This window comes from Mercenaria mercenaria, chromosome 2 (genome assembly GCF_021730395.1).
Source record: "Mercenaria mercenaria strain notata chromosome 2, MADL_Memer_1, whole genome shotgun sequence".
NCBI classification, from domain to species: domain Eukaryota; kingdom Metazoa; phylum Mollusca; class Bivalvia; order Venerida; family Veneridae; genus Mercenaria; species Mercenaria mercenaria.
Genome location: NC_069362.1, coordinates 88,690,833 through 88,713,423, shown reverse-complemented (window position 1 = coordinate 88,713,423; position 22,591 = coordinate 88,690,833). Strand labels below are relative to the sequence as shown.

General features: G+C 34.0%; 2 protein-coding genes across 7 annotated transcripts in view; both read right to left on the bottom strand.

The window, feature by feature from the left end:
- Window positions 1-1,014: 1,014 nt before the first annotated feature.
- LOC123564545 (ras-related protein Rac1-like) overlaps window positions 1,015-22,591 on the bottom strand; it is a 32,666-nt gene continuing 11,089 nt past the window's right edge. The window contains exons 1-6 of one of the 6 annotated variants that reach the window (XM_053537157.1): window positions 4,976-5,172; window positions 4,581-4,652; window positions 2,953-3,073; window positions 2,571-2,633; window positions 1,817-1,942; window positions 1,015-1,597 (exon numbers count right to left, since the gene is read on the bottom strand). In XM_053537157.1, coding sequence (XP_053393132.1) covers window positions 1,439-1,597; window positions 1,817-1,942; window positions 2,571-2,633; window positions 2,953-3,073; window positions 4,581-4,652; window positions 4,976-5,016 — 582 coding nt within the window. In that variant the 5' untranslated portion in view covers window positions 5,017-5,172 and the 3' untranslated portion in view covers window positions 1,015-1,438. Of the gene's footprint in view, window positions 1,598-1,816; window positions 1,943-2,570; window positions 2,634-2,952; window positions 3,074-4,580; window positions 4,653-4,975; window positions 5,178-22,591 lie in introns of those variants that run through there. The other 5 variants (XM_053537160.1, XM_053537158.1, XM_053537161.1 and 2 more) reach the window with 5 other exon arrangements.
- LOC128555270 (ras-related C3 botulinum toxin substrate 1-like) lies at window positions 16,844-22,152 on the bottom strand. The gene is made up of 6 exons (XM_053537164.1): window positions 21,736-22,152; window positions 21,468-21,539; window positions 21,167-21,284; window positions 20,852-20,914; window positions 19,389-19,514; window positions 16,844-19,172 (listed from the first exon to the last, which is right to left on the bottom strand). The coding sequence occupies exons 1-6, from the start codon at window positions 21,774-21,776 to the stop codon at window positions 19,020-19,022; spliced, it is 573 nt and encodes a 190-aa protein (XP_053393139.1). The 5' UTR covers window positions 21,777-22,152; the 3' UTR covers window positions 16,844-19,019.

Sequence of the window (22,591 nt, the reverse complement as noted above, 5' to 3'; positions counted from 1 at the left end):
CTGCACCAACTCTGCAATGAGAAACATTCAATCACTTTATATATTTTTTTCATAACAGTTACTATTTCTAAATTCCTTAGCATTTGACATAAGTCTGGAGGCGTGCAGAGTTCAGCAGTATAATGTTACATATACAGCCTTCTACAACAGTGAAGAATGTTGTATCATTGACAAATTTCGTTTTTGTGTGCGCTATTTATAGAACTGTGAAAGGTCATGCATATTAAATGAAAGTAGTCCGGCAACATATAACACAAAAGGTAAAATATAGATTTTTTCTGTCTGTTCCTATTTACTTGTGAAACACAAGCAGTTGTTTTTATAGAATCTATATAGGTATCAGATTATGTATAAAGTCAATGCGGACGGAAGGGGTTCGGTGAACCTCGCCTTTCCCGCCCATATCAACATTGACATCAAAAGACTGTAGCCTGTAATTCGCTATGTGACAGAAAGTCCGTGGGGGGAGGGCACCCGTATCCCAAGGACGCACATCTAGTTGAATTGTTTAGTGGGCTAGTCTCTGTGAAAATTTATATATCATTTGACCAGGTTAATTTAATGACGATTTACATTGAGCGATTGTATACGTACATATACGTTTCATTTTATAATATACAATTATATGCGTAACACCTTTGGTTTTGCTTCATACAGGTTGACTCAAGCTCCTTCCATTGCTCTTTGTGTTTTGATGTGCGTAAGAATGACTTTGAGTAAATATAAAGCTCATACATCTAACCATCAACGCCACAATAGGCCTCATATACGGGCGTAGTGTTATTTCTGCAAATATTGGTAGCCTGTATGACAGTGACGGAAACAGTTCTGGCTGGATTTAGTTTGGACGTAAGCCATGTAAATTCACTGGTACTCATGGAAAACGATCTCTTCAAAAGCGAAATAAGTTAATTATGAAAATGAAACCTTCCGAGTATTTAAAAATGTAAGTTATGTAAAGTTTCTACATATTTCGAACAGAATATTGACACAAATGAAGCAATAACATCAATACATATGCCATTTTTATTTATTTCTATACCGGGTTATAGATAATTGACAATACCATCAAACTACCATGAATACACAGTGACAAGATATTTTCTGTGAAGTATACTGTAACTCGTTTAAAACATACATAAAAAGTCTTATCAAACATCACATCTACGTACTCGTTGAAATAATATCAGCGCCTATGCCTTCTGCTCATTACATTTGTGTCGTCATTTTATCGATTAAAAAAATATATAATGCCAGGCAAAAAAAATCTATGAAAAGCTGATGTATATCGTACTGATCAAATGGTATTTACTGTTCACCAAGTAGATGATTTATTTTAGTATTGTGAATGTATCATTCGTTTTTATTTTAGTGATACTTATAACACAATAACGTTCACGCTGTTTACAGTCCTATGTATTTTCAATGTATCTTGTTTTCACAGGATTTTACATTTAAAAAGAGTTTTTGTCTTCATCTTTTGAGTAGCAAAGTAGACTTCTATCGCCTCATCAAACACCTGTTTTATACCAATACCAGTCTTCGCAGAACATTCTAAATACTTGAATACATTGACTTGTTGTGCAAGACGCATACCCTGAAAACATACAGAAAGAATTATGCACTTCGCATATTAATAGTTGAAGATACGTTCTAGAGAGCATTTGATATTATTGAAATAAATTGTTGTTCTTGATGGGGAAGGACAATATCATTTTAATATGACATTACTATTTTGCAAAGACTACTCTTTCAAATTTTGATAAGATATTGTTTTCAGAATATTAACATATAAATATCTTTCCAGCATCGTTACCTCAACATGTGTAATATCCTTATTCAGTGCTTTCTCCTTTTCATTATTGTTGTCCCTTAAATCCAGTTTTGTTCCAACTAATACTATTGGCGTGTATGGACAATAGTGTTTTATCTCGGGATACCACTAGAATGAAAAAATTAACAACTTTTCTCCTTATTAATGTAACACAGTATTACCAGTAAAGTCCTATAAAAGTATTTAATTCAATTTATAAAAGCTATTTCTAATCTGATGCTATGACAGCCATAGGAAAGTTTAGAGAAAACCAAATTGTTAAAGTATTTACACATGTATGAAACATTGATCTACAATGCAGAATTTTATTCTACCGTGTTTAATCAAAGCATCAATGTATCTGAAGGAAATTTAGGCAAATAAGATATAAGCTTGATTATTTGTCTGACCGATTTGAGAAAATCACACTTTTGATAATATTCTTGCGTATAGAAACAATTCCGCTGAAAATTCTATGTAGACATACCAAATTTTAGTCATACGGCAAAACATGAATACACGATACTGCATTTTAAGTTTAGCATGTGTAACTGCCAGTCGAAAGTCAAGATCAACACTTGGACGTTTGATCCGAAATAGCATTAATCATATGATATTTCTTTAAATATTTTGTTAGTACATTTCGTAACACAATTATCATACATATGACATTTATTTTTCAGTATACAGAGGACGAATGGTTTATTTAGGTTTAGTTAAAATTCGTCAATAATAAATATTCAAGAAATTATTATACCTTTTGCCGTATATTTTCAAAACTATCCCTTTCAACAAGGGAGAAACATATAAGAACGATATCCTGAAAATAAATATGAAAATCACATGTGTTCTGAATGACTTTCTACATATAAAGGAAGAATATTAATTGTTTCTAATAGTCGAGCTGATAATCCTATGATTGTTTGTTAAGGTTTAGCATTCCATTCAACTAAAACTATCTATAAGATCATGTATATAATGCAAGAAGTTTTGATGATGTTTTATCAATTATCTTCCAATACAATTAAATACAGAGTTATAAAAATGCTACCATAGACTTGTTTCGTATTTTCTCTTTTAGGTTGCCAAGTACTAAATATTTTGAATACGTTTTAATGTTAAAATACTATAAAACTTACTGTTTGTGAATAAGACAGTGGTCGCAGTCTGTCATACTCATCTTGCCCTGCTGTGTCCCATATACTAAGGTCGCATACTCGTTCATCCACTCTGACATTAGCTTGGCAAGGTTCACATATGCTTGAAAACATATCATTAAAACAGTAAGCACATAACCAAGTTCACCATGCTATTATTGATGAAAAATCAAATTCTATTAACCGTTTATATGTAATAATGTAAACAGTACTGATGAAATAAAGCACTTCAGCTGTAAATAGATTTCAATTATTTTACTCTGTTTATGTATATTACTTAGAGGTTGACATTTTCGAATTCTTACACATGCATACATATTTCCTACTTATTACACTTTTTTACCTCAACTGAAATAGTTCATGTTAAACTTTTAGTATATGTTGAGGATGTAGCGTCCGTCATTCTGCGTAAGAAGTTTTGCTTATAAAAACTAGTATCTCTGAAAATACGAACTCCTTGCATGTACCGCTCTCAGGTTTGTGCAAATGTTTTAGCTTGACCTGAGATAAAAATAGAACAAAACGATTTAAACAATTTCTTTAATGAACTGCTTGGTGTCAAACATCCTCTTCACATGAACATAAACTACTTCATGGAACTTAAACAGACTGTGTCTGTATAGACCTATCTCCGGTTGTTTTTAAATGGTCCATTAGTGCTGAAAATAATGACAATTTTAAACGATTTCTTTTCATGACTTAATTGATTGGTCTTCACCACACTTGGTCTGTAGCATCCTTTTATGGTCTTATTCTAGCTTTTACAAATAGTTCAGCATGGCCCGCATATTGCCAAATGAAGAAGTCGGAAAATATTTGAACGACTTTTCTTGAGTTACTTGTGTCTTGATATATCTTTGAAAATCATGATCTGTAGCATCCTTACATTGACAACTCTCCGTATTTGTTTGTCAAACGTTTCGCTTGACCACTTGTACGACCCACCAGAGGTTCAAAAAGAAAAGCTTTAAAACAATTTCTGCTAATGAGCCTTAATGAACATCTTGTTATATCTTCACAGGACTAGAGCTATAGCATCTGTGTTTGGACTTCACTCGTTTTTGTTCAGATTCCTTAACAACTTCAAATATTTCTGTCTTACTACGGAAAACGGCCGTCAGAAATTGAAATATCTTAAACCAACTTATTATGAACTTAAAGGACAAAACTTTCGCGGAAGTAGCACTTAACAACTTTATGACTATTAACATACTTAAGAAGCGACAAATTAAGATCACGACAGCTAAAGTAAACATCCTTTTATGATACAAAATCGGTCAAACTGAACGTAAATACAGGTTTATACAAAATTCGTCAAACCGGAAAGTAAAATCTTGTACTGTGATACTTGCTTCAAATGTTACCTTCCCAACATTGAATAAATAGTACCTGAAGTCGCTGACACGCGCCTTGTATTATTCAAATGGAAATACGTATATAAAAATTTCAAGTACATTCATAATTCAACATAGCTATGTCAGAGACCAATTGTTTTGTTATCGTTGATGTTATCAATTGTTTCCATTTTGAAAATCTCGAAATATTTGCGTTACGTGAAAAGACTACAATTAAATAAATTTCAATAAGTAAATGTTAAAATGTGCACTTACACTTCTGGTAAATACTCTCCTGGAAATGCATTTTCTGTAAATGACAGTAGCAAACACGTCTTTCCAACATTCCTTAAACGGAAACGGGTAGATATTCCAAGTATTTATATTGAAGAAACAAGATATTTCATTAAGTTCTTTCCATTTTCGATTAGTAATTTAATCATGTTGAGTACAACGCAACGCATATCAGTCAGAAATAAGAAAGAATATATATAAAAAAAACTAAAATATTTAAACGTCTTCCACGACGTTCATTAACTATTAGAGAATGAACTTGTATTTATATTTTTCTCGCCTGGACATAAAAACATTTTTAAATGCATTCAAGACCAAAACAATTAGTATTCCAACAAAAATCCGGTTAATCGTTTTGTTCATACAAAAATACTAACTTGTCTCCAACGACAACACACTTTATAGGAAATGATTGCATTATATGTCATTAATCATCACGTTGTTTAATCTTTAATCAATTACTTAAAGCTTAATTAAATCTTGAGTATACTTGGCACTTGAAACTAAAAACTACGTTTTCATCATTTTCACTCTCCCAATCAATATTGATATTGAGTATCGGGCGTATGGATCATTCGCGTACTTTACATACAATTTCTGAATTTAAGGACGGTTAACAGTTGCAAGTGGTGTAGATTAGAACATGTTGCGTTTAATACAATATGTCTCAATAGACTGAGAATAAAGACATATAGTAAAAAAATAACTGGTTCGAATTTTAACCTTTTTTCGAAAATAATGTTTACACTTCGTTTTTTGGAGTACTTAAAACAAAATGTACAGTAGGATGTATTCATCAATAACGACCAAATAAAGGCATTTTGTTAGCGTAACACTGGCCTCTTTCTGTCACACTCATGATACCCTGCAGTATCCCATTGACTAAGAGAGCAAACTAGTATACTATTTCTGACATTACTTTTATAATTTTCAAACCTTTGAAAAGTTATGATTCTTTCCTGAAAAAGTACACACATGTGTGCTTTGAATATTTGACGGTATATGGAAGAAGCCAACAGTTGTAAACGCATGTGTAATGATAAATGTGCCCAAGATAAATCAGTCTAGTTAGGATATCAATAAATGTTATAATCTGAGATATATAATGGAGGAAACGTTGCTTAATTCTGGGTTGGCCATTAACGTAAAATTATGTTTTTACTGACACGTATATTTTTGTAAATCAAATGAGTGAACAAATTAATTGTCTCTTGATATGTTTTCAAATTAGGATAAGCTAACACCTAGCATCCTTATATTTACGGACAGATCTTCAATTGCAGAAAGATTGCTGAAAATGGCATAATGCATAAAGCTACCAGCACAACACAAACAATAGAACTGTATACTGTTTTTAGGTCATCCTTAAAAATTGTTGGTTTTTCAAAACAAGTTCTTGGTGTGAGTAGGGTAGGTAGGGATTTGTTTATTTCTTTATATGATGTAAATATACTCTTAAATCTGGGTAAAATTTAGCTTTAATAGCATGCACCTGACGGTCTTCAGATTTTTAGCTGAGGATATCCACTACTTAAACTACAGATAATGATCAGTCAAATCCAAGAGATACTGAAACAGTCCACGTTTAGACATAAAAAAATAAATATTTTTGTCAGACTGGCCAGAAAAATATTGAGTTGCAGCACATACCATGGGTAGGTCACATTATGGCAAACCATATTCATTAATGAGAGCCTTAACTAGACAGTTAAATGAAAAGCTGAAAATAGGTTAGGTTATGTGACTGTTTATGGATTGGTTATTCACTATATTTACACAATTCCTATAAAGCATTACTGCATTTCAGCAAAGGGACGCAATACATTGAGACTGATTAGCTTCGATTTTTCTTTGTTACAATGGATTTGTCTGCTAGCAAAACTAAAGATTCAGGCTGTCATTACTCACCACCTGACCTTTTTGAATCCGATAAAGAGTCAGGCGGAAGCATTCACACATGCAAGGCTTTGTTTGGGATAGACAAAGCACAGAATCAATTTTAGACCAGCGTGGATAGACACAGGATCCTGTCATGCCGGAAAATCTGTTTTCCGATACGACTTCAGTAAAGCCAAAGGAAATGTAAAGCAACTAATCAGTTGAGACAAATACCAGTAAGGTTGCAAGCTGCGGTTCCAGGTCGTCAAGCATGATCTCTTGATGGCAAAAACAGATGTCATACGTAACTTCCTATGAATGGATGAATGTAGAGAATCCTGATGAGTTCAAGTATTTTCCGGATCTAATCCATGTAAACATGGATATTCATATTTCACTTGATGGAACTGCCCATCTGCCAGGTTTCATCAAGCTGCTGTTATGTGCATTGTGATTCAAATTACTCTGTACACAAAATTCCATTCAACAAAGTGCACAGAATTAGGCATTCTCTTGTCCAATACTGTATTTGAAATGACTGTTATATGTTTTATTTGTTTTTAGTTACTGCATTTTGTTGTTCTCACAGTCGCAAACTTTGGGAATTTCAGGTATCTGAAGTCCAGATTTAAGGTAAGTTACAGTCTATCAAATTGGTATTGAAACAATGTTATCGTTTAGGTCAAATATAAACACAGGTGTATTTGAATGTTTGTTTAGCTTGAGTGGAGAACAGTTCACAAATTCATTTCCTTTGGAATGTTGTTACACAGTTTATAATTACAAAAACATTACACATGCAGATTTGGGTAAGTTTCGTCAGTCCAAAGGAGTTTGCCAAAATGTCAGTAAAGATGCTATTCGAAGCAAAGTTGAACGGAATTGATTAAAAATCACCAAACTAAAAGTGGGCAGAAGAGAGGACAGGTTCTCAAACTGAGAGTTCAGTTCCCAGTTTCAAAGTCATCTAGTAAGCCAGGACAATCATCTATCATATCTGAGGAAACATTAAACGTTTCTACCCATGAAAGTACATTGCAGTCTACATTATCTAGTTTAAACAATCAAAAGACTGTTATTAAAGTTGAGAGAAAAGCACTATCAAGAAATATTGGAAGACAAGGGACCGAATTATATTTTCAAGGGCAAAAGTAATTAAACTATCTGAAGAAAATGATACACGGCGTCGTGAACTTAAAAATGACAGACGTTGGTACACACACAAAATAAAAGTTTTGCAGTCTTCAGTGCCATCAATCAAACACATAAATCAAATATTAAGAGTTACAAAGACAAAGTAAACTCTCTTGAAAAGAAACATAGAGTGGAAAAAATAAGTAATGCATTTTACAGAAACATGTACCGAAATCAAAGAAAATTGAATGAAGTTGAAAAAGAAAGAAATGACTTGACTGATTCTATCAATAAATCGAAAAATGATAAATGAGACGTCGAAGGAAGTATTGTCTACTTAGAAATGTTGCTGAATGATAGTGTAGAACTTTCGTTATATGATGATAGCATCCGCTGGTCAGTATAATGCAACTTTTAAGTGCTAAAGTAGAAATGAACAATGATGGAAAAATATTGAAGGCTCTAAGTAAAATTCATGGAAAGAATTTAAGAGGTAAGAGTTCCAGATGAAACAAATTAGAAATATCAATGACAGAATGTTAGCACTGTCTCTGAAACAATTATCAGAAGTTTTCGCTGAGTAAGAGCAGCATTCTTTACAATGATGAGACAACAAAACTTGGCGCTTAAATTAGTGGATACCATGCCTCTGACAATGAAGAACTAAGAGAGCAAAGACCAGGAACATGGTTTTAAAGAAATACTTGTAGATTTAGACCTAGCATTCAATGGTGAAAAAATTCATTGAGTGATCGAGCAGCAACAGAAGTTGCTTTGAACGAACCCTTCCAGGACTATACAAACCAAATTCTTCCGGATATGGTAGACAACTGGGTAGAACTTGACAACAGTAAACAAGGTGTTATGTTCCGAATGAACAAAGTGTTTGCTGTCTTCATTTGTAAACGGCATTTGCTGAAACAACTAAAAAAGGTTCTTTTGAAGTATGAGTAAGTCAACTGTGAGGAGCAATCAGGGTCCGCTGATAAACCGCCCATAACGTAAAGGCATTTTAACAGTTCTCTACATTACCGAAAATCAACTGCATCAAAACCTTGAGATGCTAACCAATTCCTCTTAGCATTACCCTGTCATCTAGGTCGCCTTCAACCTTCAAATTTATTGAGCTATCTGATGAAATACGTACTGACGTTAGTCAACCCTGCACTCTGCAGAAAGTGGCTAGAGATTTTCCACACGGAATTATTCTAAAGTAGAAAATAATATGAAATAAGGCACTGCCTCAATCGGGAATCGATCCGATTTCAACTCATCCTTTAACATTTGAAAAGAACTGTTTAACGAAAGCACGGAAGGACACATTGTTTTAATTCGACAGTAAAGATCTCAATCGCTATATCGCATGTTACCGTAGAGGGATATATTCCGTATCATTTTAAAGGTAGATTTTGGAATAAAACAACACTGACCATATTTGTACTGATGTACAAGACGTTGCGATTCAGACAAGTTATGTGGACGCTTATTAGGCACAAGGAAAAGCGTATTCTTCTAAAAAATCCGAAGTCAGACGCTCTGTGCACGTGCCGGAAGGACACATTTTTCAATTAGATAGTATAAATCTCATTCGGTATATCGCATGTTACCGTAGGATCGATTCCCTAATAAAACCCCTCCTAAAATTCCAGTTACATATAGCCAAATATATCCAAAATGGCATTGCTGTAAAGCCGTTGTCATTTAGTGTCAAATGTGACAGTGCACGGAACGTAAAGTTATAGATTATTTTGCCTGTAGGTACCTAATAAGTACTAGACTTACAACGGCTGTTGAGATCAAGTAATCTGTAATAAAGTTTCTACTCTCTTCATACTGACACTGATATTTCTCAGAAAAGCCTTTACATGCCACACTTTACTGCCCTACCAAGGATGCCATTCTATGTCCCAAAACTTGTTTCCAAAACGTGTCTGCTGTTGTCTGTATCGTGTTTTGCAAAAACAAACCTTAAACCTTTGAATGTGTTTTATGACTTTCATATTGATTTAGTGCACCTTAAGTATTTATGAAGATTATTAACATGTTGCTGTGCTTTCTACATCAATATACCAGTTTATCGCTCATACATGCACAATCAACACATTATACGTTCGTTTTTTCTTTTGCCTCAATGTCATTAACCATATGATAAAGAATAGATGTGACGCACAACATATAACAACTGCTTAAATATTGTTATTGTTATATAAAAGATGATTTTCTTAGCTAAATATATCAAAATAGTACAGTTACTTTCAACCTACGTAAGACTGCAAGAAAATATTTTATCTTCAATGGGTTTTAACGCTATTTCTCAAGACCATTTAACTTAAAGTATATAATCTCTGATAAAGGCACCTCTGAGGAGAAAATACCTCACTATAAAGACAATACTTTCTTTCTCATTTGAAGTAATTCATAGTTGTTTAACTTCTTAAGTACCACAAATACATTTCCGTCTTCCAAGTGGTGTTCTCTCTATAAGTTGCATTAATGGGTTTAACCTTACCTTTTTCAACTTTATTTTATATGCATTTAGTTAACATTAACAGTGTTGATGGATTGCTTACCAGAATCTTACCAGTATTAACATACATGTATAGCAGCTACTGTACATGAAATTCTTATATTGTCTGCAAGTGACTGAAAGAAGTTCCCCGCATGAACAGAGGTGGACGAAGACTGAACTTAAGCTTAAGCCGGTTCTAGGGCGGCTTGAGAGGTGTTGCACATTTTATAGACTCAATCAAACCGAGTCTGCTATTATTCTTTTTTGGTTGCATTCTATGCTTCCAAGGGATCTTTTTACAGATTTTATTAAAACGTTTGACGGTCAGCAATTCAAATTCTTCTTTGTTTCATATAAAAACGACAACTTCAGGTCGTCTTTACGTACCTTTATAGAACATCTATTTTTCATACACCTATTTTTCATGAGAGTTCTATCATAAATTAACGGAAAATGTAAAGAGGATAGGGGGTTGAATAGTTCCTAGTGAAATGCCAGTCAGTTGTGGTCTGCTACTCTAAAATAGCGCATATTTGATCTTGTCCGCACAACAAATCCCTACTTTCGATTTTGATCTGCAAAACTTGCCATCGTTGGAATATAAACATGAAAATCATCTAATTTCAAGCGGAATGTATACTAGCAGTGAAAAAAAGTGTGATTAAAGCACTCTTTCTACAGGAATTTGCGCAAAAATGGGAAAATTAGGATCTATTGACTTTGGCCTTTTTTCGAGACCACGGAAACACATTTTCGACCGAATTACTGACCTTATTCCGTGATACATGATACTGTCTCCAGTTTTGAAATCACCATATGGAGCACCTACAACTTCCCGATTTAAAGTATTTTGTTTTTTCCTGTTGAACTAAGTGGACAGAAGAGATGTATTATACGAATGATATATATTTTCCATTCATTTGATTTTCCTTTGTCTCGACTAGGATGTTAACCTACAACTTCATGATTTGAAGTAGCTTGTTGTTTTTTTCCATACTGAGCTAAATAGATGGCGGAGATGTACTGTAGCAATGAAACAAATCTCTTTTTTTTCAATTCATTGTTACATGTTCTTTACAGAAGTGTGAAAAATTTACTGCAGAAGCTTCTTCGCCTTTAAATATTCTAAAGTATGATAGTTTTTTGTGATGTAAACACCTACTGCATCGATCAAAACAATTGAAATAATTGACATTTAGTTAATGAATCTCAAACGATGTGGAAAGAATGTTTCTTATCACTGTTTCGCATACCTGCAGGAATTAATCCCTTCAAACTGGCAATTTTATATGCAGCAGGTAAAAGTTATTTTAAAAGCTGCTATACTGTACTAGCATCGGGGCCATTTTATTTGGTGATCAGACACTAGTTGAATACATTTTTCCCCCAAAGTCGTTTGGATATAAAAACGAAACACATTAAAAGTTTTATTTATCATGTAAAGAAATGCCATTGCATCAACTTGCAGATGTTGTTTGAAATATGACAAACACGACTGTAGAAGCTATGTATTTCCTTGAACATAACGGCCCTTTTTTAAATTTGGAATATCAACACGATTATCCTTTTTGATGTGAAGTTCCAGTTTAAATTGTAAAAAGAGGGTATGATAAATCTATTAAGCTCCTTTCAGTTCATCATCCGAAAATTATTTTGCTTTTCATATGCGTAATTTTCGAAAATTTGCATAGAACAATACATCTGTGCTTCATTGCTCTAGCGCACTTTCGTTTTTATCTAAGAATGTTTAGATGTCTTTTGCGCCAGTTTAATTTTTGTCGTCTGTTTATAACATTTTAAATGACTATTTATAAAATAAAAAAGGATCGTTGCAATATATAACCTGTAAGAAATTTTACAGCTGTAAAAGACCTGTAATTTCGATCGAAACTACAATCGTGATGAGTTAAAATTTACACATGTAGATATATATAACAACATAGATGTTACAACTGTAGAATTCAATTTACAGCTGTAAAAAGATTATAAATTTAAAGTGATCAAATTAAGCAAATGTGATACAACTGTAAAAAAATATACAGCTGTATAATTGAAAAAAGTTACAGCTGTTAATATACCAAAATGAAATGAAACAGGAGATGACAAAAAAAGGTAATTCTCTAAAAAAGGTAGCAATTACTACAAAAAATGGCAAAAAAAAATGATCTAGTAAAGAACAATATGAAATAATTCTGTTTACAGTATAGCAATTGCAAAATTGAAGGTAAAATCTATGCATCAGATCTTGTTTATAAAACTTCCTTTCTCATGAATAATGTGCCAATCTTGTAATTATTTCTTTTAAATTTATGAGCTTCAAATATAGTTTAAACAGTTAATGTATGTACTTAAACATGTCTTTATTCAACTATATTAGATAAATATTAAACATTTGCACTTCCTACATTTAGTTAGAATTCCAATATTTTAACAGATGTGGTGTCTCTCTGAATTTCAGTTATATCCTGCCAAAATGCATTAAATATTGCTGACAATACTCATGTTTCCCTCCAAAAATGTAAAAGCTGTATCTTTGAAACATGACCATTTTACAGCTGTAATTTTCAACTGTAATTTTTTACAGCTGTATCTGTGAAACCTGCATGTTTTACACACTGTATTTCTGGTCATTTTAAGCTTACGGGTCTTTTACAGCCTTATTTGTAAAATACAGGGCTTTAACAGACTTTTTCCAGCTGCAAAACAGGTTCAGTTTTCAAACTGGATTTGATTGCAACTTATTGTTATATTTTGTATAAAATATCATAATATCCTGAACGCTGACGATGTCATCGTCAAGTCATACGTATTTCAAACTGCCTCTTAATTCTTTGAGCTGAGAAATATTGCTAAATCACTAAATTATGTTTGAAACGCTATAGTTTTGGATATCATCATCTTGTCTCGACCTTAGATTATAAAACTTGGATTATTGTATATGTTATATGACCAAAATATACTGGATATAATCGCTTTATTTGTAAAATTACTCGATGCACATGTAACCATAATTTAGGCAGAAGTTTACTTTGGTGTCAAATCACCGAAAACAAAAGCGCTCACTTGTGAACAAATGAGTGAGTGAGTTGGGTTTTACGGCGAATCGACACAAAATGGTCATATATCGCCGTCACCTGTGAACAAGGCTTCAAGCGTGTTTGTATAAGAATAGAGTTAGGTTAATCAAGCATTTCAATGAACGTAATCAATATATTACAAGTAAACTTCTTCATCAAGGCTGCCGTTATTACAAATTGCGTAAATATTTTGCTAAATTTTACTACCGTAATTCTGATTTAGTTTCAAAATTCAATAGTAATTTAAAGACACTTCTGCGAGAAGGTATTTCTAAACCCGTTTTTTATGGGGATGTGGTTTACAAACTTCGTAAGATCATGGGTCATGGTAATTTTCCAAATGTATTTGGTAAAATTATAAAACGTTTTTTTAAAAGAGGTTACGACCCAACTGTTTTGTGACATACCGCATGTTTAGTGTTCAACCCGTTTACAGTTGGACACTACGCTTCCCTCTTTGATTGTGTCTGACGGAAGAGGGGGAGGACTCTATGATAAGCAGTTTTTAAATCCTACCAGGACTGAACTGTTTTGATATCTGTCTTCTGGCCTGTTTCGTCGGGCCCTTATGGGTGTTTCTCTTGTTGCTCTGTCTTCAGAAAAGGCATTGAGTACATACGTTTGTGGTTCTAAAGGTTTGCTTTTTATATATTTATACACGAGCATTTTTGTGTTTTACATGCAATGCCTTTTTGGTTCCATTACGTGTGTTAGAGATTCACCTGGAGGGGATTACTTTTTTTTACACTGTCCCGTGTCTTTGGAACATGTTGGGGGTAGGTGTGAGGTTGGGTGCGCACCATAAACCGGTTTAAGCTCCCCAGTGGTGTTTTTGCCACTGACCGTTCGAAGGCGGTGCCCCCCTGTGTTCCTTTGTTTGTTCGTTTTGTCCTCGTGTGTTGGCTTTGTGTGTGTGCGTGCGTGCGTGTATTTGTGTGTGTTTGTGGTGTACACGTCTGCGTGCTGTAGGTTTCGTTTTGGGAAGGCTGCGATTTTGGTACGTGGCATTCCCTGTTTGATATTTGTCTTTGTTTTTTTTCTACTATATTAGCCTATATTGTATACATGTCAAACGCATTTTTGAACCTAGGGCAATAATTTGAACAATTCCGGTAGAAATTACGAATCTGATATTACACGCGAAATATCAAGGCTCTAGCTATTATTGATTAAGAGAAGAATTTCGAAGTTTCGTATAGAAAGCCTATAGAAAGTACATGTCAGACACAGGGGCGTGGCCATTTGTTTGAACTTAAGGCAATAATTTGGACAAGTATAGAAGAGAGTCAAACCCTTATATCACATGCCAAATATCAAAACTCTAGAGAAAAGACTGACAGCTGAAAAACTTTTTTTAAGAAAAAGACCCATATGTGCAATGAACTGGAACCATTTTAACAACTTTGAAAGAGAGCTACCCAGAGATCTTTTGTGTAAAGTTTCACCAAAATCTATTCAGTGTCTTTTGAGGAGATATTGTTTAAAGAAATTTTTGATGAAAAGTGACCACGCCCTATGACGGTCATATTTTTTAATAAATCAGAAAAAAAGAAAAACGTTTGTAGTAGATCACACTAGAACCATTTGTGTAAAATTATTTTAAAATCGGGCTAGCAGTTTCAGACAAGAAGATTTTTAAAAATTTCCATTATATACATACAGGGAAAAATGACCACACCCTCTGGCGGCCATGTATTTTGACAAATCGGTATAATTTGAACAATCTTGGAAGAGGGTCACACAAGGACCATTTGTGTAAAGTTATTCTAAAATTGAGTTTTAGTATATAAGGTGAAAAAAAAACAACATTTAATGCAGTGAGTGGAGAGTAAACCATAATTTTACAACTTTATGTGTAATAATTTGGTCACCCAATATTTATGAAAATACACAACGCTAAAATCCAGTTGTTCTACACTAAAGTCATAACTTTATGTACAACTTTCTTTCTCACATTTTGTGACTTCATCTACACTATTAACCGACAAGTACTTAAAGCCATTTCAACCACTCTTACCAATATCGAACATCATCGGCATCAGCACTGTGAGATGATAACCCAATGGTGGGTATGAAACACATATATCTTCACATTAGCGATTTCTGTTGAGCTATCTGATGAAATAATTAATGACCAAAGCAAACCCCAACATTCCGCGGAAAGAGGCGGAAACTTTCTACATCGAAACTTTCTACATGGAATAAAACTAAAAGAGAAAATTCAGCATTGTTGTGAGAACACATTATTAGTCCCCTACTGGTTGAAAACCAGTTTCGGGGACTATAGGAATGTCCGGCTTTCCGTCCGTCCGTCCGTCCGTAGGCAATTTCGTGTCCGGTCCATAACTCTGTCATCCATAAAGGGATTTTGATATTACTTGGCACAAATGTTCCCCATGATGAGACGACGTGTCATGCGCAAAACCCAGACCCACTAACGTAAAGGTCAAGGTCACAATTGGAGGTTAAAGGTCAACAGGGCATTTTTCCTGTTCGGTCCATAAAGGGATTTTAATATTATTTGGCACAAATGTACCTCATAATAAGACAATGTGTCATGCACAATTTTTAGCTCAAAGGTCAAGGTCACACTTGGCAGTCAAATGGTAACATGGTATGAACAGGATCTGTTTCGTGTCCGGTCCATAACTCTGCCATCCATGGAGGTATTTTAATATAATTTGGCACAAATATTCATCATGATGTGTTGACGTGTCATGCGCAAAACCCGGACCCCTAGCTCAAAAGTCAAGGTAACAAGTGGAGGTCAAAGATTAATAGGTTTTTTTTCCTGTACGGTCTAGAACTCTGTCATCCATCAAGTGATTTTAATATTTCTGGCACAAATATTCCCCATGATGAGATGACGTATCACGTGCAACACCCAGAACCCTAGCTTAAAGGTCAAGGTCACACTTGGAGATCAAAGGTCAATGGGACATTTTTCCTGTCCGGTGTATAACTTTGTCATGCAAAACATGATTTGAATACTACTTGACACAAATATTCACCGCTATGAAACGGAGTGTCGTGCGTACGAACCTGGTCCCTAGGTCGAAGGTCAAGGTCACACATAGAGGCCAAAGGTCAGATACAAGAATTGCTTTGTCTAGAACAATTCGTCTTCATGCATGGAGGGATTTTGATGTAACTTGGCATAAATGTTCACTACCATGAGATGGATTGTAGTGCGCAAAAACCAGGTCCCTAGGTCTAAGGTCAAGGTCACACTTAGAGGTCAAATGCCAAATTCAAGAATGACTTTGTCCGGAGCATTCTTCTTTATGCATGGAGAGATTTTGATTTAACTTGACACAAATGTTCACAACCATGAGGCAGTCTTGTTTTTAAAATTACGTCCCTTTGTTTTACTATAAATAGCTTATATTGTAACTTATTTATTATAGGCCGTAGGGAAAAATTGAGATCAGTTTTCTGTGGTACAACATGCGTGTAACATCCAATTTTTAGTAGGTGTATTTTGACCTATCTCTACCTGGTAAGTTGTTTTGTGTGGACTTATATATTCTTTTAACTATAAAATAACTTATATGATACCCTTTTTATAATCGGCCAAAAAAAATGCAATATGAAAACAACTACTGGTTTTTATATATACAAATTTTAATCCAAGTGTTTTGCTATAACATATTGTATATATAGTACAATATTGTTTATACATTATTGACAGATATCAGTTCCTTAAGTTATACTGCAGTAGAGAAAATTAGGTGCCCTCCAGTAGGGGACTTTGTATTGCATGTGAATACTTCATTCACTTGTTATAACTATTATATAAGAAGCAGTTTCCATTGTTTTCTCAAATGTAACAGAGCAAGCTAATTGATTTATAAGCCTGTAAATACCCGAGTAGTACATGAGGCAGTTAATAAAAGAGATAATATTCTTTAAGTTGCTGAGGTCTAAACATACATTATAATTATTTACAGGCAGAAATGTTCAACTTTATTCGACGTGTTTAAATTTATGTTTACACTTGGTAAGTTTCAGGATTGCAAGCAAAACAACAGTCAAATTGTCGAAAGAAGAATATGGCTCGCGCAAATACGTGAAATTGGATTTTAATGATGCAAGGATTTTCTGTCAACCAGTTTTTACGGTTTTCTTTTTTCAATGGGTGTACTTTATTTAAAAATGTTAATGCATGTATGTATTGTGAATGGTGTTTTCTTACTAAAATACAATATGTCATCATTTAATTTTTGCCGAGGTGCAAACGGCCATGTTACTAAAACAGTAACGGTTGTTTTTTTTTTCTGAAAATTTGTTTGGTTTTATTTGAGAATAATAGAATTTTGTTCAGATAATTAAAAATCCTTTCAATTGGGATTTTTTGCTTTAAACTATAGAAATGGAGTCTAATTGACATAATGAGCGAGACAGAATATCACTTGACGACTGTTTTACTCGAACATTGCTCTAGACACATCAAATTATCATATGTTTATCTTGCAAAATTGTTGGATGCTTTTTTATTCATTGATTTGACCGATGGCAGGAACTTTAGCGGTACGGCTTTGTTGGCAGTATTATTATTTCGATAGGTTGATGTGTGGAGTTATAATGTTTTCTGGCCGCGTCGAAGTTTTTCCACTTGATGCACTGTAAAAGTTACGTGATCGGCCTTAATTGTGGCACATGTGGAACTTGAAAAGGAAGCAAGGCAGGGAATAAAGCTGTGAATTATATCCCGCTGATATACAAGACAAAAAAAACAGGCTGGCTAAAATGGCGAACAAGGCGGAAAAGATTGATAAACGGGTGGTGCGCCCTGCTTTTGGTTGTGGAGATGCACTCTGTGTATTATCTTTTTGGGTTCATATTTCAGATCTTAGATTTCCTAGAGCCAGTAATCACGTTGTAAAAATCTGTAAGAAGTTCCTTTCCAATGCACCCAAGCAACACAATTGCAGGTTCGGTTTGATTGAGTCTGATCATGAGAGCTAATGAAAATTGAAACACCCCTCACGCCCGTTAGCAAAGGCGTAAGCTGAACTTTACGCCTCCTTGCACAGACTGAAGCTGAAGCACAGATATTGAATGGACTTCATGAGCAGTGAGGCATAGAAAATATAACAACATTGAATCAAGACTGCAACTTTGATAAATTCCTATTATCAAAGAGTTCAGTTGACCGACATGGTACTGCGGTTTTAATATATTTAACAGCTGTTCGTTTCGTGTTAGAACCAATGTCAAAAGATACGCATTCCGATTAGTCCTTATAAATTTGGCAGACACACAGAAAAGAACGGTAAGAGAGAGAAATAGGCATGGCAATCACATGATGGCCCGGAATACAAACAGAGCAGAAGCCTTAGAATTACGAATATTTAAGAGACACAATTGTTATGGTGTTCGCATAGTTTACTGGACTATTCACTTACATGAACTTATTCGTCATTAATTTTCAAGAATAACTGATTGTCAGTACTACAACTTACACTGAATTCTCGAGTCCCTTACTAAACACATGTAACTTTAAAAGTTATAACGTCATCACATATATGACATATTACACTGCTATTTTATCACATTCTACATACAAATATAACGTTGTGAAAAGCGTTTCCTGTTACTTCGTCTTCTGCACAGTTCAACATCGCTGTTTCTAATATGCCCAGCGGCAGATAAAATGCGAATAGGCCATGAAAAGTTGTTGTACACTTGATTTATTGATACAAATTTTTATTTAAAGTTATACGGTGCCTCCAACTATTGTGGAGGTGTATTTCTTTTGTTTATGTTTAAACATGGAAATGAAAATGTTTATATGTTACAATACATGACCATAGTTTGTCTTCATATAAGTTTACATTTACTTCTTCTTTTCTGTCTCTGTGGAATAAAGCAGGCTCGTATCGCCTCATCAAAAACTAGTTTTGTATTCTTGCCGGTCCTCGCAGAGCATTCTACATACTTCACTGCATTAATTTTCTGTGCAAGACTTCTACCCTGTAAAATTTCAAAACGGAATAGTACATGTATCTTTTTTCTGCACGAAAACAAAAGCGACACTCAATAGATAATATTATAATTCATTCATTGAAATCTGAATTATTAAAATTATTAAACATTGAGACCATAATAAGTTAGTTTAACATAAGCCAAAAATCGATACTAATGTGGAAAGTTACTAATTGATATAGCATGTAATTCATGTATCATTACCTCAACAAAGGAAATAGCTGTCTTTAATACATTTTCCTGTTCCTTACTGCCGTCCCTTAAGTCCATTTTTGTTCCAATTAATACAACTGGTGTGTCTGGACAATGGTGTTTAATCTCTGGATACCACTAAAGTAAGTATAAATGATATGTGCGTATTTCCAAACTTCTTTTTATTTATAACAGTTGGTAAAGTGGTCAGATGTATAAATAATATATGATATTTCCAATCCGGTATCACAATCTTAAACCTTCCCTGAGGTACTGATGTGACGTATTTTTGTCGTTCGCTAAACATGTGAAAATGAAGATCTATGCATGTGATAAATGTTTCCTAACCTGTAATATTGTCCATGAGTATTGACCTGGCACTCATGAATATTCCGTGTATTTCCGTCAATTAATTTTTGGTGTCCGAACCTAAACAGCGATATAACTATTGTATATATGTATATCTAAACTGAATTAAATGTCACATGTGCAAGTAGCCGTCCGGAGAAAGCGTTTAGCTGCCAATCTCAGAGTTGTGGGTTCGAGTCCGACCTCTGATCATATCTTATTTTTACCAAATGTTATAAAGCCCGCCCGCTTAGCTCAGTAGGGAGAGTGTTGGTCTACGGATCGAGGGGTCGCGAGTTCGATCCCCGGGCGGGGCGTATGTTCTCCGTGACGATTTGATAAAAGACATTGTGTCTGTCCACCTCTGATGATTCATGTGGGGAAGTTGGCAGTAAACTGCGGAGAACAGGTTTGTACTGGTACAGAATCCAGGAACACTGGTTAGGTTAACTGCCCGCCGTTACATGACTGAACTACTGTTGAAAAACGGCGTTAAACCCAAAACAAACAAACAAACAAACAAAACCAAATGTTATATATGCAAACGATTAAACATTGTATTTTTTCTGTTCGTTTATTGAAACTTATCCAATTCAACCGTTGTAGAAAAAGTCGAATAAAAATGTTTTAAACGTATCTTAGATAAAAAGACAAAATATTTGTCTCTAGCGTTTCTAAAACAAATAAGAGGAAACAGTTAAATTCATGATATTGATACATAAAATAATGTGCGAATAAATAACAGTATCGATAAAATTATATTACATTAAAAACTGATCTAAAGTGATTTCGAACCAGTGGCAATGTGCATGGAAGTCCGACAGCTTACCACTATGCCACCGTGTCATAGGTTAACTGTATTGGTTACTTTAGTAATATAGATATTTTCAGGATACAAATATTGCGTAAATTAACGAAAACGCCCGGAAATATTAGCGAAGATCAATGAATGCCAAGTCAATAGTTACAAAGAATATTGTGTGCAATTTATTTACATACACAAATTGTGTGTCATTACTTACTTAAAGATCAAGATATGGTGTTTTTCCATGACTGTTCTTCGTTAAACTTATAGTTAGGACTTAATAAAAGTGTCCAATAAACGATACAAAATGTATTAGAGTTACCTGTTTTTCAACGTTTTCGTAACTGTCCGTTGCAACAAGAGAAAAACATACCAGAAAAACATCCTGAAAATAGACATAAACAAGTTTTCAATATCTTTACTTTTATGTTTATAACTGGTACTGGTGGAATGCCATAATGTAATAACTTACTTCCTGAAAAAAAAAAACAAAAACAACAAAAAACAAAGATATCCAAATTACATTAGCTTTCTACATTTTTCAGCTTTCATAAATCTTCTATCTAGTACTGATTCCACTTTTTCTATTTTGAATGACAGTATATTGTAGTTTTATACATCAAGGTTAAAACAATACCGTTTTTGGATAAGATAATGGCCGTAATCTGTCATACTCGTGTTGGCCTGAAGTGTCCAATAAACTAAGGCAACAAAATCTTCCATCTACTCTGACATTAGTTTGATAATAATCATACCTAAAATAAACAAGTAGCATTATACCTCAAAGACAATAAAATATCTACTGTAAATTTACAACAGACTTAAATGATGGCTTTGACCATTTCGTTTAGATAGATGTAAGCGAACAAACTGGTAAGTATCTTAATTACACAGACAAAAATGCGTTATTGTAAAACCAAATAAGAACATCTACTTACACTGTTGGTATATATTCTCCTGGAAATGCATCTTGTGAATACGACATTAGCAGACAAGTCTTTCCCACACCCCTGGAAGACAAGACGGAAAAACATTTAGTCTTTACAAAGCGAAAATTCTTTTAGTTAGATCACACAGTGCACAAAGCGTCAGCCGCTTATATTAGCTTCGAAACCGTCCGCCGCGAAAAAATGTTTTGGCATTATGTTTATACTAATTAAAACCAAACGATCGATTGTTTACATAAAAGCAGGTTCAAGAACTAACCCATCTCCAACGACAACACATTTTAATAGAAATGCTTGCATTTGTTTTGTTTATCAAGCTATGTTAACTGTACAAACACAATTGTTTTAATGTTCGTTTTAAATCACCTTTATATACACACGGTAGTAACATGTCTAAATATAAACATGTCTAATTTGACCTGACAACGTAAATGTCTACGTACTTCGGTGAATTTCAAGGGTTTCCCAAAACACTAGACATAACATATTTTCAATAGCAATTATTTTAAGGAATAATTCAGCCAGTTTACATACAAAGTCAGAACTTGATTCGAATCATCCATAATTTACAAAGAATAATTCTTACAATAAAACATTTAATAATTATAGCCGTGTGGAAGGTTAGGCACAAATGTAAACTTCGGATATGCTATTTTAAATACATGTGTATAATTTTAATGGTCAAATAATCATTGCACGAGAAGTAATACATAATAATGATTGAAGGTTCTAGGATTTCCTTGCTGCAGTTAACCCAATTACAACAATACTGTCTGTTGTTCAAACTGAATATGTAGGATATAGAACAGAATGGAATACGCGTAGTTATTACGAGCGAAGCTAACGTGTTTTGTTGAATATTTTAGGATATCCTTTAACTAAAGCCAGATCATAACATTTTATTGCAAGATGAAGTAGGGTATGTTAAATATTTGAATATTTATTGAGAGCGAAGTAAGCAAAATGTATGAGATTTTAGACAATATTTCATACCATATAACACAGATATGAATAGTTTGGTTGCTCCAAGTCACCTATGAAATATGGTTGTGACTCCAAATTTATGTAAACAATTCCCACTGGGCTACAGAACTACGGAGTGAAAATCAGACCTT

Bases quoted from the DNA above. Each gene is read 5' to 3' on its own strand.
- LOC128555270 (XM_053537164.1), bottom strand. From the start codon at position 21,776: ATGCAAGCATTTCTATTAAAATGTGTTGTCGTTGGAGATGG. The intron at 20,915-21,166 runs GTATTGTTTTAA...GTCTATTTTCAG, and splicing joins CATTATCTTATCCAAAAACG to GATGTTTTTCTGGTATGTTT. The intron at 19,515-20,851 runs GTAACTCTAATA...TACTTACTTTAG, and splicing joins ACGAAAACGTTGAAAAACAG to TGGTATCCAGAGATTAAACA.